This window comes from Leucoraja erinacea, chromosome 8, assembly GCF_028641065.1.
Source record: "Leucoraja erinacea ecotype New England chromosome 8, Leri_hhj_1, whole genome shotgun sequence".
NCBI lineage: Eukaryota > Metazoa > Chordata > Chondrichthyes > Rajiformes > Rajidae > Leucoraja > Leucoraja erinaceus.
In genome coordinates this window covers 17,519,992-17,539,446 of record NC_073384.1, presented here as the reverse complement: position 1 = coordinate 17,539,446, position 19,455 = coordinate 17,519,992, and the positions used below count along the sequence as shown (strand labels likewise).

Sequence of the window (19,455 nt, the reverse complement as noted above, 5' to 3'; positions counted from 1 at the left end):
AAGTTAAGTTATATGGAGAGAAGGCAAGAACAGGGTACTGATTGTGGATGATCAGCCTGATCACACTCATGGAGGTGTGGGCTCGAAGGGCCGAATGGCCCACTCCTGCACCTATTGTCTATAAGGCGGGATGTTAAGTATTTCCCTCCCCCACCCCCCAATTTTACAAAGCTGTTTATATTATCATGGGAGAGCAAAAAAAAAGGTTAAATAATTCAGAATATTTATTTTGTCCAGATAAATAACTGGAAGTGTCTAATGAGCATGAATGCACAATACTGGATGAGATACAGGGAGATAAAAAATTTGAGATAATACTTAAATTATTTACCGGCTATGGTAATTTCAACAGCAGCAAACAGGCAAACGAGCAAGTTGAGCAGGCAGTTCATTCTAAAGAAAGAAGTAAAATAGCAAAGTTATTGCATTGAATTTTCTTCAATTACAAATAATAAACCAGCTGTGTTTGTCTCCCTTCATGACATACAACTCTTCTCTACAAGGGGGGTGTTGATCACTCCAACCATCAAGCAACCTTGCACTGCTGTGCCCATCAAAGTTCAATTCAATCTCTCATCTGCAATTTTAAGACTAATCCTACATGCAAGATTCTACAAGTGGAAACCTTAGAGATACAAAGTGGAAACAGGTTCACCAAGTCTGCAATGACCTGGAATTACCCTATATAGCAGCACTATCCTACATATTAGGGACAATTTACAATGTACAGAAGCCAACTAACCTACAAACCTGCACATCTTTAGAGTGCGGAAGGCGATCGGAGCTCAACCGCTGCACCATTGTGCATCCCTAAGATCTTCCCATACCTTAGACACATATTCTTATTTTTATACTCGTGTTGTCTTCGAGTGGTTTTAAACACTTAGAAAGGATGGAAAGCAATTCTCCCTGGTGTATTTACCCTCAACGCACCATGCAAATGTTTGTGGGTCTGTTTCTACAGATAAGACCCCTCCAATCCACGAGACTGTCAATAATTCTCCCATGCCTTTACTATTTAATAATTGCCATTTCATAATTTTAGTTAGGGTAGTCCTGTCCACCCACCAAACGGGGACAGGACTTGCTGCAACCCTCTGCACAATTTATTTGGTTAAAAAGGGTTTAAAAAAACTGCAAGCTAAGTGAACAGTGGGATTAGATGCGTTGATTTGACAGAATAGGTAATGTGGCATTTACTGAATTTGTTTTAAAACTATTACACCACACCACATCACATTAAATCAGCACTTGTTTTGCTGGCTGCGTGACAGTACGGTTAGTGTTTACTTATTATTATATTTGTCGACAGCAACATTGCTACCAACATCTTTAAATAACTCGCCAAAGTGTGTCCATGTACACGAGACAAATTGTATCGGCATCATCCACTGAGCGAGCAGTTGTCATAAGAGTGCCCCAGAGAACCAAGGTATTTTCGGACCGTTTGGATCAAAGTACTGCATCATAAATCAGCCTTTTCAATCAATCATTATCCAGAACCATAAAACCACCCCCAAAACGCAGGTGCCAAATGTTTCAAACATTAAAGGTAAATGAAACAATGGACAACAGGTATAAAGGAGAACATACTACATTTGATGGTCTCCATAACTATGCTTGGCGACATGGCCAGGATATGAAAGACACAGGTCACTGTTGTATTTCCTATAATTCTGGTCTAGTTACTACTCCAAAGCAGTGCAAAGATGGATTTCCCATCTCGCCTTCCAGCACCACACTTAAAATTCAACGGCTGTGTTGTCCAATATCAATGAGATGCCATCATCTTGCACATCCACCCTTCACCATTCCTAAATGACCGTTCCTTCTGAAACTCCATGGATTAATCTTCCACCTCCACTCTTTCACTCTCCCTTGCAAAATAAAACATTGGCGATATAACATTGGCGACATTTATCTTTCTCTACCTCACCATCTGGAAGACTAAATCTGTCTCCAGGTGAAGTAGCAATTCACTTAAACTTCTTACAGTTTGGAACACCAAACAGCACAGTAACAGGCACTTCAGCTCAGCCCACAATGTATTTGCCGAACTTATCACAAATTAAACTAATCTCGGCCTGCATCTGATCTATATCCTTCTATTCCCTGCATATATACGTGCACATGTAAAAGTGTCACAACCAGAGGGAACAATAGTTACAAGGCCAGGCAAGCTCAGCTGAAATTGTACTCCTTTGAAGAATGACAAAATAAAATGTAATAGAGGCGCCCGGAATTATTCAATACCACTATAGCATATATTTCCATCTTTTTTTTAATAATTCAAATTTAATTCGAATAAATGTGAGGTGTTGCACATTGGGAGGGCAAATGTAAAGGGAAAGTATACATTTATTGCAAAGACCCTTAATAGCATTTATATATTGAAGGATCTTAAAAGTCCAAATCTATAGCTCCCTGAAAGTGACAACACAAATATTGGTAAGGATGATAAATAGCGTGCTTACATACATTGTTCAAGGAATTGAGAACCAACATCCTTGCAGGGAGGTTCACTAGCACTGCTGGGAAGGGTTTAAACTAGAGAAGCATGGAAGTGGGAACCACAGTAGCAAGTCAAAAATTGGAAGACGCGAGGGGATGGTAGAGGTTAGAATCAGCAAGACGCAAAGGTAGGACAGGCTGGAAGGGGTGAAAGAATATGGTGACACTGACGGCCTGAAATGTATTTATTTCAATGTGTTGTGGAGAAAGCATATGAACCTGGAGCCTAGATTGATCCTTGACACTATGATGTTGTTGCAAAGAGCACACAACTGGCAGAGCAATGTTCCAGATGTGATTGAAATGGAAGGAAAAGAGGAGTTTAAATATCAATCACGCAGACGATCACAGTGGGCATTCAGAAATACTGAAGTGTTCTTCCAGAGGTAATATGGGTAGAGCTTGCAAATAAGGAAGGTGCATGTACCCTAATGGAAATGCACTATAAACTGCCCAATAGCAAACAGTAGATAGAGGAACAGATATGTGGACAAAGTCAATACTGACTGTGACTTAGTGCCAAAACTTAGATGGGGCAGAATTTGAGAGGTGCATCTGAGTAGGTATGTTACAAAACCTACCTGAATCGTCGATGAGAATCTGCCCCCAGGCCGTGTGCGTGATTTTGGTGCTGTTTAGAGGGGGCGGGTTTAAAACGCGATTTTTACTAGGCTGTTGCAATCGAAAATGTTCAGCCTAGTAAATCATTAACGGAAAATCGCTGAAAGACCCCGTCGCAAAAGGTATTATTAGTTTTTATGGCCTTGTATAATAGTTATAGTAGTTTAAAAATCACTCTCTAAACCCGCGACCTCTCGCAGCCCCAGGGTTTTATAAAGCAAACAATTAAAGGTATGTACCTTATTTTTACATTAAAAGGGGCTTCTTAAGAACCCTGTATATAACGTTTTCTATAGCGAGTAGCTCATTTTAGGCTTTTTATATCCCGCAGTATTTTTCTGGGCATTTGAGGGCACAAATCCAGCGCAATGTGAACGTTCTAAACCAGCGCGTTCACAGGAACCCACTAGAAAGCCGATTTAAATTGACTTTAATTTACAGCAATTGAACACTAAATTCCTTCCATTTGGCCTATAAATTGATGTAAATGAGATTTAAAAATCATGTTTTATTGTGAATTATTTGTGAATATTATTTGGACACTTAGGCTATTTAAAAATGTTAATCATTTATTAAGAAATGGATAGATGTTTAGATCTAGTAATTGAAGTTTGAAATTAGCTACAATTGGGTAACTAACTAATTATATGTTTGAATTTCAGGTCATCCAAGTAAGATTATTCTATATTTGTTTCAGAATGCTTCAATCAATGATAACTGAAAATTTCATTCAGTTCTCTTAATTTTTAAGAAGGTTATGGGCTTTTGACTGTCCATGATCACAGCTTTTTTGTTATGTCCATAGAAAATCAATAGGGAACAAGATGCTAATTTCCGAGTATGAAAATGGCCACAACTTTTTTATTACTTGAGATACGAAAGTGAATTAGGTGTCAAATTAAACTTATTGTTATGCTTTATCTGATGGGTTAAATTGCAGACTTGATTTTTTAAATCTCAAAATTTTGTAACATTGCTAATCTGAGGGTTCCTTGAAATTGTTTGTAGATAGTCCAAGTCGATAAGCGAAGTCCTTGTGTCTGGAAATGATCCTGGCTAGGTGACTGGTGTTTCAGGATAGTGATCAGAACTCCATAGGTTTTAAGATTCTTTTGAACAGAGAGGTGGAAAGGCAAAATTGGAGTAAGGCAAAGTTAAATTGGAGTAGTTAGCATGGCTTTGTGTTCAACAGTTCATGTCTTAATAACTTGATTTAGTTTTTAATGAGGTGACAAAGATGAGAATAGGGCAGTGGATGGTGTCTGCATGACTCTTTGTAAGGCATTTGATAAAGTCCCCCACAGTAGGCTAATCCAAAAGATTATGGTGCATGGGATTAACAGTGACTTGGTCGTATAGATTCAGAACTGGCAAACTAATGGAGGACAGAATTATTAGATTACGGCGTATTTTTCAACATGCTGAAAAATGCCCACAAAAAGATCGCCAAGGAAAAAAAGGTTTAGTCAAGGTCAAGTCAAGTTTATTCGTCACATACACATACGAGATGTGCAGTGAAATGAAAAGTGACAATGCTTGCGGACTTTTGTGCAAAAAGACAAACAAACAACCAAACAAACTATAAACACAAACTAGGTCGTAGTAGGACGGCATATTATTCGTAGGTAATCGAGGGTAGTCGAAGGTAGTCGTAGATAGTCTTCAACATAGTCGAAGGTAGGTCGAAGGAGGTCTTCTACATCTTCACTCTCCGCTATTCAGTCCAATTTTCCCAAAGCTAGTCTTCAACATAGTCGAAGGAGGTCTTCTACATGAGTTTTTCAAACACGCCTCAATTCTTCTGAACTTGCGGATTAGGTCGCCGCAGTGGGACAGCCCCTTAAGATGGCTGGCGACGTGGACTGTGATGAAGTATGTCAAGCCATACAGCAGAAAATAGACCAGCTACAGAAATGGCGGAGAAATTGCAGATTAGGTTAAATCCAAGCAAGTGCGAGGTGTTGAACTGGAAGGTCAAATGCAAGGATAGAATACAAAATTAATGGCTTGATCCTAAACAGAATTAATGTAGAGAGAGAGATCTTGGGGTCCAAGGCCATAATTCCATTCAAATAGAGGAAGTGGCACGCTTGCTTTGAGGTCGGCACATTTGTACAAGTCTGGAAGTCATGATCCAACTCTATATGACTTTGGTTAGGCCTTATTTAGTATTACACACAATTCTGGTGTACAACCCCATTACAAGAAGGATGTGGACGTATAAAATTATACGGCATAGATAGATGAGTGTCAGAATCTTCTACTAGAAGGTATAACTTTAAGGTTTGGTGGGTAACTGGAATCCACTACCAAGGGTCATCTTAGAAACAGATATAAAAGTAGCATTTGAGGCTTTTAGGCATGTGGATATGCAAGGAAAGAGGGATATGGACCACTTTCAGAGATTAACTTGGCATCATGTCCGGCATAGATATTGTGGACCGAAGGGCCTGTTCCTATGCTGTGCTGTTCTATGCATTGCATGTATTTGTGCACAAATAACCTTTTCCCCTTAACAGAAAAGTACATAAATCATTTCTATCTTTCTAGAACTTTGTACACATCTGTTGCCTATCTCTGTGCACATTGTGAATTAGTATCATCAATTGCTAGAGTTGCATTCAGTCTGTCTTGCATTTTAATAATAAATTTTATTTATTGGGCGCCTTTCAGACATCTCAAGGACACCTTACATAGATTAACAGGAATATAAACATATAATCAGAGTAAAATAAATAATAAAGACATCACAGAGACACAAACTAAAAACAGAATTCAGTCCAAAAACAGAAAATCAAAAACACAATGTGAAGAGAGAGCAGCGGCAGCTAAAGCGTGCCAGCGTCCACTCTCCCTTTGCGGCAGCCATCTTGAACAAAGGCTAACAGGATTACCTCACAGACAAAAAAAATCATCCCCCCACAATGGATACCACTGTGAGGGGAAGGCACAATGTCCAGTCCCCAACCCAAGTTCACCCCAAAGTCAGGCCTATTGAGGCCACCGCAATTGCCTCTACGGAGGCCCGATGTTCCTGGCCTTTCTCACCGGGTGGTCTTGCCCCAGCGTCGGGAGAGTCCACTCAGCGGCTGGGCCACCTGGAACGGCCGCTTCCTAGCTGGAGACCGCGGCTTCCGGAGGGGACAAGGCCGTGACGGTTTGGAGCTCCCAGGCTCCCGATGTTGAAATCGGCCCCGCCCACTCCGCAGACCCGCAGCTCGACGGTGTTGATCACGGCGGTCTCAGTTCACCAGAGCTCCAGCGCGCCGACCCAGGCAAGGCATCGCCCGCTCCGCTCCACGATAGCGCTCCAGCGCTGTGCCGCCACCGAGGCCGAGGTGCTGGGCGGTCCCCGCCAGGAAACGGCGCTCCAAGCCTGCTGGTAGGCCACGAGGACGGGTCGACGGGCAGCACGGAGAAAAAACTGCCTCACCGACCAGGTAGGGACCTAGAAGTAAAATTGACCCCTACCCCCCACATTAAAAAGTTCATATCCCCTACGAACAAAAAACAGGACTCATTAAAAACTATTTAAAAAAAAGCGAATTAAAACGGACGTCTGCTGGCTAGCAGCCGTTCCTCAAGATGGCTCCTCCCCCTCAACTGGTCACTTTAAATGCAACAGTGGAGCTATTGCTTACTCAGAAACCAGCTGTGGTTGTGATGAGCTATTTTCTAATCTTGTTTACTGGTTTCCTGCGTAACTGACTGATTGAACCAGGAGACGAAAGAGCATTTATTTATTAATACATTCTCACAGCAAACAATCTGCTGAGCCATCTGCACAGACAGTGCTACATTTAGTTTACATCCTGCTGCATCGACGTCTTCAATATGGTTTGACATTTACTCTTTGACCTTCTGTGATCAAAGGCCAGACAGGGTTTCAATTTATGTGTCGCTCTAGGTAAAAGCGGTGACAGGGTTATTATAAATTCCCAAGCCAATGAAGAACAACAACTTATTCACAGAAGTTTTGAAGTAAAGACATTTTTTTTTAAAACGTTGCTACATTAAACATTATACAGAGCTGCAGAAGCACATAAAATAATTGGACCAAGAGGTAGATTTGAAGGTGTTTTTTTAATTTATTGAATATTTTTGTTTATTGTATTTATGTGGATTGTATTTACAGATCTATTATGCTGCTGCATGTATTTTATCCTTACTTCAAACCATTGCCCTCTAGATATTAACAAAAAACAGAAATGCTGGAAATACTGAATTAGGTAGAATCTTTGGTGAGAGTTAATGCTTCAGGTCAATGACCTTTCACCAGAACTGAAAACATTAGAAATAGAAGCATGCATTAAGTTGCAGAAGGGGGGGGGGGAAGAGGATATAGCAAATGTTTGAAATGTACAGAGATAAATAGTGCAAAGATGTGCAAAGATAAAATTTAAAAATAAATTGGATAGTTATATGGATGGGAAGGGAATGGAGGGTTATGGTCTGAGCGCAGGTATATGGGACTAGGGGAGATTATGTGTTCGGCACGGACTAGAAGGGTCGAGATGGCCTGTTTCCGTGCTGTAATTGTTATATGGTTATATGATTTATATGAATAAAGTGTATGGCACCTGATGCTGGCTGAGTGTGGATAAAGACTTGTTCAATTATTGCTGATATAAAAGTGGAGATAAACAGGAAGCAAATGAGAACAGTGGTGGAGAAAACATTACTGTACCTAAGACACAAAATGCAACAGCAGCTAAGAATAAATCAAAGCCAATTATGGAAATACTCATGTCAAAGAGCACCAATGGAGAGAGAAAAACTTAATTAACTTTACAGGTCAATGACCGATAAGAACTGGTAATTTCTGACACAAACTGAAATAGCACAATCTTAAATTCTGGAATTCAGTGTTGAATTTCATGGACGTGAAATTGAATTACTCTCTCCACATGTTATCCAACCTGCTGGCATTTCTAGCATTTTGTTTTTTCTTGAAATCGAGGAAATAGACAATAGATGCAGGAGTAGACCATTCAGCCCTTTGAGCCAGCACCACCATTCAATTTGATCATGGTTGATCATCCACAATTAGTACCCCGTTCCTGCATTCTCGCCATATCCCCTGATTCCCCTATCTTTAAGAGCTCTAATCTCTCTTGAAAGCATCCAGAGAATTGGCCTCACCTGCCTTCTGAGGCAGTGAATTCCACAGATTCACAACTCTCTGGGTGAAAAAGTGTTTCCTCATCTCTGTTTTAAAAGGCCTACCCCTTATTCTTAAAATGTGGCCCTTGGTTCCAGATTCCCCTAACATCGGGAGCATGTTTCCTACCTCTAGTGTCCAATCCCTTAATTAATTCTTGCATATTGCATGCACAGCCTAAAGTTGTAGATCAAGGGTAGACATCTAGGCCAGGACAGCATCAGTTACGGGGCGGATGGCTTTGATGCCACCAGGAAAAAGCCTCAGTGAACAGTCATTCTGGATGTTCGCAGTCGCAAGCAGGGCTGTCTGTCATCCCCCACTTATGCACGTGATGGGCTGTTCTTGCATGGAGGGTGCGGATTCTGTTCAGGATTAGCCATTGCTTGCGATGGAAGTCCAAACCCGGTGGTTTCACTGTGGGGTCTGTGATGACCACTCCGTTGATGGTGTTGACCTTTCCAGGCTCTGCGTCACTCAGTCAGTCAAAGTCTCCCAGGAATTTAATGGAAGACCAGAAGGGTTTGCGGGACTTCAGACGCATGTTGGGCAGATTGTTCAAGTCAGCATGGATGAAAAGGTCAGGGTTAGCCTTGATGGTGCACCAATCTTTCAACATCCACTCCGTTCTGCGTATGCTGGGAGGGGCGATATGAGAGAGGACAGGGAACCCTGTGATGACCCGCATTGCAGAGTTAAGGACAGTTAACTCATTTGGTGTGGCAGCTATTAGCCCAAGATGTAAAACTCAGCTGAGTAGGGCTAAGCTTGCAGAGGGTGTGCGCATTGGATCCCCAACTGTTGCCTGCAGGTTTCCTGATGATGTTGACCCTTGCTCTTCAGGTGTTCACGATAGGCGAGGATGCGATCCAGGATGACTCCGAGGTACTTGGGGAATTCATTTTTCACCGGCTTCAAAGACAATCAGAGCTTTGCATTGGTGAGCCGATTGCCGAGGTGAAAGGCAATGACATCCTTCTAAATTCCAGAGTTTACAAGCCTAGACGCTCCATTCTATCAAAATATCACCGTCGTGCCATCCCAGAAATTAACCTTGTGAACCTGCGCTGCACTCCCTCAATATTAAGAATGCTCTTATTCAAATTTGGGGACCAAAACTGCACACAATACTCCAGGTGTGGTCTCATTAGGGCTCTGTACAACTGCAGAAGGACCTCTTTGCTCCTATCAGGGCTCGAAATTAGCGGTTCCCCGGGTCCCAATGGCCACCCAAGGTGCCTCCGAGCAACCTAAATGCCGAGTCATTTTGCCCGGCTTGGAACTGCAGATACTGGTTTATACCGAAGATAGACACAAAAAACTCAGTAACTCAGCATCTCTGGAGAAAAGGAATGTGACATTTCGTGTTGGCAGCGGCAACAGCTGTAGTGCGTGGCAAAGATACTAGGTGCGGGGTGACAGAGGGTCGGAGCGAATGACGGGCCCCGCACAGGAGCAGCCGCAGCGGCTCCACCTTCTCCTCCTTCCGCATCCCGTCCGTCCCTGTCCACTTGGCAGTGGACAGGGATGGCCAAGGCAGCGGGACGATGATGCCCATGTTGTCCGAGGAGCGCTGACCTTCCTTCCTCCCCATCTCCCCTCTCTCTCTTTTGTACGCCCCCCTCCACCCCCCTTATCCTGAGACCCCTCCTCTCCATCCCACACTGATCCCCATTCCCACCTCTATTCCGTCTTCACTGACATCGCCTGTGCTCCCCTCCCCATCTATTCATCCTGCACTGATCACCCTATCCTCATTGGTGTTATGTCTGTATTCTTCTTTTTTTTGTGTGCTGCAAAATGGCAAAAAGCATTTCACTTCACTACACCTCAGTGTATGTGAATGTGACTAATAAAATACCTTTGATCCACCTCGCATTGATTCTCCTCCCACTCCCCATACATCCTACATTGATGACCCAATTCATCCTGTACTGACCCCCCTTCCCATCCACCATGTAGTGATCTCCCCATTCACCTTTTACTGATCCACCCCATTCATCCTGTACTGATCCCGCCATCATCCTGTACTGTTTCCCCCCACCCCCATTCATCCTATAGTGATCCCCATTCATCCTGCACGGGCCCTCCAATCCACACTGTACTGACCCCCATTCATCCTGTGCTGATCCCCATCCCATCCATCCTGTACTGATCCTCCCATTCAAGAAGAAGGGGGGGGGGGGGGGGGGGGGAGATCAGTCTGAAGAAGGGTCTCGACCCGAAACGTTGCCAATTTACTTCACTGCATAGATGCTGCCTCACCTGCTGAGTTTCTCCAGCATTTGTTTCCCCCCCATTCATCCTGTACTGATGTCCCCCATTCATCCTGTACTTAACCCCCCCATCCACCCTGTACTGATCCTCCCATCCAACTTACACAGATCCCCCCCATTCAACCCCACTAACATCCCCTGCGCTCTCCCCTCACAATTTCACCTACTCCAACACGCACTAATTCCCCTGCCTCAATCCATCCATTCCGCACCAATTACCTTCTCATATGCGGTGGGCCCCACTCTGGCCATGGAGGAGGCCCAGGACAGAAAGGTTGGATTCGGAATGGGATGCGAGTTGAAGTGTTGAGCCACCGGGAGATCAGGTTGGTTATTGCAAACTCAGTGGAGGTGTTGTGCGAAGCGATCGCCAAGCCTGCGCTTGGTCTCACTGAGGTTGATCATACGCTGAATAATCCAACCACATTTTTGTTTGGAAATGGAACGAAATAATAGAAATTGCATTAATTGCAATGTGTAAAAGGATTTGAGATACTCTATTATAATTTTGCTGCATGTCATTGTGGTATATATCATGTTTTGATCGGTGAATATGTTTAGTTTGTGACTTTATTTCCCCGACAGGAAGAGCCCGGAGGCGGCGCAGGGACCGCAAACAAAGACGTGGGAAGCGGGGAGGCTGGCTGAAATCAAACCCGCACCAGCCAGCTCTGCCCAGCATTTTCCTCGCGAATGTCCGGTCCCTGGTGAGTAAAATCGACGAACTAAGGCTGCGGATCACCAAACACAGACGGATCGCCGACTGCAACGCCATGGTCTTCACTGAAACATGGCTCAACGGCAACATCCCGGACAACGCCATCGAGCTGGAGGGGCGCACTGTCTTCAGTGCCGACAGAACAGCGGAGGACTCCAGTAAGACCAAAGGTGGCAGACTGTGCATTTATGTGAATAACACATGGTGTACGGACGTTGTTAGGATTGGTAGTCACTGCTCTGCTGACCTGGAATACCCGATGTTAAACCGCAGGCCCTTCTATCTGCCCAGAGAATTCACATCGACTGTTATCACTGCAGTCTATGTACCGCCGGACGCTAATGCTAGGCTAGCAATGGAAGAGCTGCAAGCTGCTATCACCAAACAACTAACTGCTCACCCAGAGGGGGCATTTATTGTTGCGGGTGATTTCAATCATTCCAACCTTAAAACGGTACTCCCCAGGTTCCATCAGCATGTTTCCTGCCCAACCAGAGGAAACAATATTCTGGACTTAGTATATACCAACATTACTGAAGCCTACAAAGCCCTCCCCCTCCCCCACCTTGGTCAGTCTGACTACCTCTCTCTGTTCCTGCTCCCCAAATACACACCTCTGATCAGACGTGTGAAACCTACCGTGAGGACAGTGAAGGTTTGGCCTGAGGGGGCTGTCTCTGTTTTACAGGAGCAGTTTCAGCAGACAGACTGGAGTCTGTTTGCTACCCAGTCCACCTTCAACTCCCAAGTGGACATCAACTCATACACCTCAACAGTTTTGGACTATATAAAATTCTGCACTGATAACGTCACTACCCACAAAGAGATAAAGACCTTCCCTAACCAGAAGCCGTGGATGAGCAGGGATGTCAGACTCCTACTGAAGGCTCGCGATGCCGCTTTCAGATCTGGCAACGCTGAGGGATACAGCTCATCCAGGGCCAATCTGCAAATGGGAATTGGAATGCTAAACTCAATCACAAACGGCGGATTGAGGAGCATTTCCAAAAAAACTCTGACCCCAGGCGCATGTGGCAAGGAATCAAATCCATTGCCGATTACCAGAAAGTTAACACCCCCCCCCTCCCCCCAGACAACGCCACCCTTCCTGATGAGCTAAACCATTTCTATGCTCACTTTGACCGGGACAACAAAACTCCAGCCATCAAAGTTGCCCCACCCCCGAATGAACAACCCCTCAGTCCTCCAACATCCCAAAGATGTGCAGCTTCGTGGGTTAATTGAGTCAGTTAAATTGACCCTGGTTTGTCAGACAGTGTGAGTGTATGGGGTGATTGCAGATGGGCGCGGACTCGGCGGGTCGAAGGGCCTGTTTCCACGTTGCATCTCTAGTCTTCTCAAATCTCTCCTTTCGTGGCAAACTCACAATTCCTGGAACCAGTTTAGTGAATTGGACTGCTGCTACAGACTCTAGATCTTTTGGTAAGTAAAGGGCCTGTCCCACTTGGCTTTCTTTCGCACGCCATTTACACGACCTGCTAGCGTGTGGGTAGCGCGGGACGGGCGCACGGAGTGGTGTGGACTACGTCCCGAACAAAATCTTCACACGCCAGGCCTGTTGCGTAACTGACGGCCAAAGTGGGACAGGCCCATAATTGAGACAGGAAACAGTATTACAATGCTTCCTGGTGGGTACTAAACAATTGCAGCAAGACATTTTCACTTGTGTACTCAAATCTCCCTCATTACAAAGGCCACGCTATTATCTTTCTTAATTACTTGTTTGTCCCTGTGCCTTTAACTCTATCTCCCTTTCAACAACGTTGTTTACTACACTATTCCAAAGGGATGCTCAGAACATCCCCCCACCTCCCAAGATTTTATGTTTCAATTTGTTGCCTTAACTTTTAGAATTTCTCAACCCAAGATTTTAAATATTTGTCGGATATCTATCACTGTTGCAGATGTATGATTATTTCCCATTTTAGAACAACAGAAATACTGATCAACGATAACCAAATATTTTTCTAATTTCAAAGGGCTCTTTGAGACTATCCTTCCTCTTAAATAGCAATCAGCCTTTCCTACTGTGAAAACCTCCTGGTTCTGGAATGCCAGAGCATAAGCTGGACCTTTTCAACAATTTGTGGATGTCCACACACTCGAAGGGGTATCAAGAAGAGAAGAGAGAAATGCCATCTTGCCTGAGCAAACACCAGAAGATGGACCAGCTAATTTCTAGAGTTTGAATCACCAATCAAATTTAAAAAACAAGTAGCATGTCATGTCACAAACCAGTAAAAGAACAAATACAACAGCTCCAAAAGTCAAGGTTCATCCCATTGCCTAAAGCAGACATGACCACAGCAGCAGAAAGTTCATATGAGGTGACTAATGTTGATGATGCTGTTGCTGGCATTTTATTATTAGAATTAATTGCAAACAAGTATGCACGGGTAAGACATTTTATTGCCCATCCCAGGGTTGTTCTAAAAAGCTGGTGAATCATTCGAAACAGCTTTTGATACAATTGACAGCCTTGAGGCCACAGCCATCCTTTTTTTAAAAATATAGTTTAAGCTAAAATTAAGACAAAATACGAACAGATTTTTTTCCCTAAGAGGCAATTAGTAATTTGGTGAAGGAACACGAGGCCAGGTCACCAAGTATGCATTAGGAGCAGAAACTCATAGGGAAAGAAGGACAAGGGTGGTCAATGGCAGAGAAAGAACAGCAAAATGTAGGGAAAGCCCATTTGACTTCCTGCACCCGCTCCACCATTTAACCATATATAAATAGCAGGCACGTGCTGTCAGGGTAGGCAAGGTCGGCAAAGCCTATCCTGACTAAAATTATAAAATGGTAAAAAAATATCATATATACCAAATATAAATAAAACATATATAAAATGGTCATAAATAATAACTGCACGGAAGAATTATGCTTCCCTAAGAGATCGAACTCTTAGGGAGGCATAATTCACCCATGCCTTTCATACAATCCATCTAAAACGCAGAAGTATGGGGTACTCACGAGCTGTCAACGCTGCTTCAAGCCATCAGTGGCAACGGTCCATAAAGACAGCTCAAATTCTGCCTATACACCGTGGATTGCGTGTATGTGCGGCATTGCGCACTGCAGAAGTACATTTCTTTGAACTATGTTTTTAAATACTTTATTAAGAGATAGGACGTATTGAAGACAAATTACTTGATAACAGACGAGAGACCCATCTGCGCTTGTGCGGTTTCCAAGTTTTTGTGAATTCACTGCACATCTAAAATTCACTCTTGAGGATAGTGAATATTTGGCACTGCCTATTTGAAATGGCTCCACTGCTAGATCTAGGCAACATGCAAACTGGATGAACAGCACCTCATATTCAACATGCGCAGGAAGAGGCACGGCGTCTCAGGCTTGCCCCGGACAATCGGTCTTACCCTCAGTAGAGCCACTGGTGTCAGAGGCCTGTTCCCAAAAGCCCAGACTCGACTATGCATTGGCAACGGTGGTCTCAGGTTTAGCCCAGTAGCTCAGTCTTCCTCAAACGTGTGACAGGGGAGCACAGCTAGCAGGGAGAAGCCCACTTTCTTTCCCTTCCTCCCTCCTCTTTCTAATCTGGTTCTTCCCTCCTCTGGCTTGAACTTCTGGGAGTCGGCTGTCGAGGTTTAGGTGGCCAAATCAGAAGCCAGCTAATTGGACCCAGCTGTTATCAATGATGCTGGGGATTGGCCTTCCCCGCCTCTTCGGCAGTGATAGAGATCAGAGCTGCATCCAAGAGTGGGCTCTGTCACCGTAGATAAATGCATGAAGTGGTTACGAGTTCCATTAACCATCGTAAAGAAGCCCTGATTAAGAAGAGTAGATTTGGCAGAGCATAGAAAGGGGGAGGATGGAATGAATTCCTTACAAGGAATGAGCAGAGTGGGTGTAGACAAGATACAGGATAAGGAGAAGTATGAAATAAGTTGAGGGCAAAAATATACAGAAACAATGGATCGGTCAGAACAGTCCTACCTGTGCATCTTGGGAAGGATGTACAACCAGTTTGTAGATTGGATGACAACACGACAGTAGGCTCTGAAGTAAAGAGGTTTTAATGAAATTAAGAATATGACTTCCAGGAAACAATACCCTAATACGTTTGGTCACCATTATGTGACAGGTAGGTGGTGACTTGCATTCAAAGCCTTGAATAGAATTCAAGCCATTTCATCAAACCACAGGTCAACACTCAGTCTGAAGAAGATTCTCGACCTGAAATGTCACCCATTCCTTCTCTCCAGAGATGCTGCCTGTCCCGCTGAGTTACTCCAGCATTTTGTGTCTACCTTCAATTTAAACCAGCATTTGCAGTTCTTTCCTGCTCATCAAACCACAGTATGCTTTACTAGTACCCCATTCACCATTTTAAGCATTAAATCCTTCTTCAGTGCATCTCAGTATATACAAAATGTACAACAGTTGCTCATTCTGGCTACTCGCACAGCATATCCAAAACATGAACGCATAACAGAGTACATACGCGGGTATCTGGAGTAAGTAACTCACTACTATATGAAATCAGCAGGTTTGCAGCAGCAGAAATGTATTCTCCATAATCTTCAACATCACAGCCCAGCCAACATTTTTCTCTCCTTCCACAATCAAACCAGGGATAACTGGTTCAATGAAGAGTGCAGGAGGGAATGCCAGGAGCAGCATCTGGCATGCCTCAGAATGAAGATCCAACATGAAGCCCTAAGACAGGACTCATGGCAAGACATGGCAGAAGTCCTCCACTGGTTGGAATCATACCCAGCACAAAGCAGGCATGATATTCAACTCCAGAAAAAAAGTAGGAAGTATTGGCCAGGGGTCCTAGAGGTCAGCGAACCGAAAGGGTGGGACGCCTAAATGCAAACTAACCGAAAGGGCAGGTCACCTAAAAGCCAACTAACCGAAAGGTTGCGTCGCCTAAAAGCAAACTCACCGAATGGCTGCTCTGCCGAAATGCCACCGACCTGAAAGGCGACGTCGCCCACAAGCCAACGGACCGAATGCCGTTCAACAGAAAAGTCAAATAACTGACATGACGTTGCCGGGGGCGGGACTTGTCAGCGATTGGTCCAGACCCCCGCGTCCATCACTTCACTGTGGAGGGATGAACATTGTCCCACAACTCCGATCCACCCGATCCGCAGCCTGCAGAGGGTGGCCGTGGAAGAGTGGGGGCTGTGCACCTTTGGCCGCTTACAACTTGGTGCCTCTCCCCCCTCTTCTCTCTCCCCCTCTCTTTCTCTCGCTCTCTCTCCTCCGTCTCCACCAGCGGGAGGGTGGGTGTCATTTTCCCCACACAAGCCATAGGTGACCAGGCAATCAGAACCCATGCACCAAGTTGACAATTCTTTTCTTCCCTCCCATACCACCTGCTCCCCGGGCACTTTCCCTTGCAATCGCAAGAGATGCAACACTTGTCCCGTTACCTTCCCCCCTCGACTCCATTAAAGGACCCAAGCAGTCGTTTGGGTCCTGCATCTCCTCCAACCTCATCTATTAGCCATCCGCCTGCTCTAGGATGTCAGAGGCTGATCTACACGGTGATGAATACCAAGTGCGAGAGGGCTTTGACCAGAGGTGATCGTTTCGCGCCGAACACCTACGCCCTCGCGTCCGCCAATAACCCAGCGGAACTCCAAGAGGTGGAACATCAGCCACTTCAACTCCCCTCTCCAGTTCCTGAATCTGACCTCTTCATGTCGAGAGGGGGGTCTCAATGGGCCAGAAGCGAGGAGCACACTTGAAATTGGAGAGAGAACAGCACCTCATATCTCTGTTTTGGGGGGGAGAGTCTGCATGCCTGCGGGTCTATGAGAAGGGAGTTGAATTCTCCCAATTTGTTAGCTCTTGGTATAGAGAAAATTCCTGCCCTCAGTCTCTCCTCCCCATCCCCCATCTTCGGCTCATCAGCCCCAGAGAGAGAGCTCCCCGCCCACCCCCCAATCAGTCTGAGAGAGGTTTGAGCCCAACGTTGCCCATTTCCTTCGCTCCATAGAGCTGAGAGCAGTTTCTCCAGCATTTTTGTGTGGAAGAGCACCACCACAAGAGGAGGGAGGAGAAAGTAAAGGTTGTTGAGGCAAATGAGTGGAGAGCGGGGGTTTTCTTCGCTCATTAGAGGGCAACCGGCTATGGACGGGCATGGTAATTGTCCAGTCTCACAGGTTTCATGCTGCATCAAGACCAGCATGGTTCCTTATATAGAAATTACCATGGTCCAGGATTGTATGCACAGGTTGAGGATAGGCTGAGGTGGACAGGAGAGTTGTTTGAAGACGAAAGGGGAGCAAGAAATTGACTTAAGGCAGGGTGTAAAAGAGGTGAGAACACGGTATTATAATTTGCTGGATGTCACAGGGGATCAAGAGAGAGGATAGGGGAAGACAGAGAGGGAGGAGCGGGTAGTCGTAAACATGGCAGGAAGGGGACAAAGGGAGAGCGATAGGGGGAGAGATCAACCAGCGGTTTTTGAACAGTGGACGAGAGAGAGAATGAGAGAATGAGAGCGAGAGAGAGCAGGAGATCAGGAGGGAGAGCGAGAGAATAGAATGGGAGCTGAGAAGTACTGATGGAGTGAGAGAGAGAGGAAGAGTCGGGAGGAGAGAGAAGCGTGCGATGGGGTAGAGGGTATCCTGAGAAATATGGTGGGAGAGGAGAGATAGAAGATGGGGGTGATAGAAAAAAAGAGAGGTGATAGGAGAGAAGGGAGGGAGAGGGGGGAGGGGAGGAACGAAGAAAAAGGAGGTCTCGATCTGCTGTCGGGAAGGAGAGAGGGCCCGGGGGGGGGGGGGCGGGGGCAGCAGATCACGATTCATAGATGAGCTGGTGTACCGAGTGACAAGATGGGGGAAAGTGAAGATTGTAGAGCGAGAGGGGGGAGAATGAGAACACCACTTGTAAGGATAGGGAGATACAAGACAAGTGTACAATAAGGCAAAAACAGAGAGACTGAGAGAGAGAAGGCGGATTGGGCCCAAGGGAAGAGTGAGTTGTCAGTAGGCAGGATGGGGGAGGGCGGTGGAGGTGGAGGAGAAAAATTAATCAGAGCCTAGGGGCAGCGAGTAAGAAAAAAGGTGGGGTGCAGAGGGCGAGGACATCAGAGGAGGAGGCGCATGTAAGCGCCAAAAAGAGAGAGGGCGTGGAGAGCGAGAGCGAAAAAACAGGGAGAAGAGACAGGAGAAGGGCGAAAAGCGAAAGGGGAGAGAAGGAAAAGAGGGGGAAGAAGAGAAACGGGTCTGAGGGGGGGGACGGGAAGGGGGAAAAGGAAGAAGAAGGTGAAGAAGAGAGAGAGAGGAGAGGAGAGGAGAGAGGAGGGGAGGGGAGGAGAGGGGAGGGAGAGGAGAGGAGAGAGGAGGGAGGAGAGAGAGGAGGGAGGAAGAGGGGAGGGAGAGAGAGGAGAGGAGATGGGAGGGGAGGAGAGGAGAGGAGAGGAGGGGAGGAGAGGAGAGGAGAGGAGAGAGGAGAGGAGAGGAGAGGAGAGAGCGAGAGAGAGAGGGAGAGAGAGAGAGGAGAGAGAGGGGGGAGAGGAGAGGAGAGGAGAGGGAAGAGGAGAGGAGAGAGAAGAGGAGAGGAGAGGAGAGGAGAGGAGAGGAGAGGGGAGAGAGAGAGAGGGGAGGAGAGAGAGGAGAGGGAGAGGGGAGGAGAGGAGAGGAGAGGAGGAGAGGAGAGGAGAGGAGAGGAGAGAGAGAGTTTGTTTCGTTTAGTTCACACAGAGAGGAGGGGAGAGAGGAGGAGAGGAGAGGGGGAGAGGAGAGGAGAGAGGAGAGGAGAGGAGAGGAGAGGAGAGGGGAGGAGGAGGGGAGGAGAGGAGAGAAGAGGAGAGGAGAGAGAGGGAGGAGAGGAGAGGAGAGGAGAGGAGAGGAGAGGAGAGAGAGAGGATAGAGGAGAGGAGAGGAGAGGAGAGGAGAGGGGAGGAGGAGGGAGAGGAGGAGGAGGGGGAGGGGAGGAGAGGGGAGGAGAGGAGAGGAGAGGAGAGGAGAGGAGAGAAGAGGAGAGGGGAGGAGAGGAGAGGAGAGAGGAGAGGAGGAGAGGAGAGAAATGAGAGATAGAGAGGGGAGAGAGAGGAGAGAGAGGGGGAGGAGGGATAGAGGAGAGGGGAGAGGGGAGGCTAGAGGAGGAGGGAGGAGAGGAGGAGAGGAGAGGAGAGGAGAGGAGGGAGAGGAGAGAGGGGA

General features: G+C 45.8%; 1 protein-coding gene across 2 annotated transcripts in view; it reads right to left on the bottom strand.

Annotated features, from left to right (window-relative positions):
- LOC129699377 (CD276 antigen-like) overlaps window positions 1-19,455 on the bottom strand; it is a 48,100-nt gene that overhangs the window by 20,189 nt on the left and 8,456 nt on the right. The window contains exons 2-3 of one of the 2 annotated variants that reach the window (XM_055639098.1): window positions 15,266-15,328; window positions 332-393 (exon numbers count right to left, since the gene is read on the bottom strand). In XM_055639098.1, coding sequence (XP_055495073.1) covers window positions 332-393; window positions 15,266-15,273 — 70 coding nt within the window. In that variant the 5' untranslated portion in view covers window positions 15,274-15,328. The remainder of the gene's footprint in view (window positions 1-331; window positions 394-15,265; window positions 15,329-19,455) is intronic. The other variant, XM_055639099.1, reaches the window with a different exon arrangement.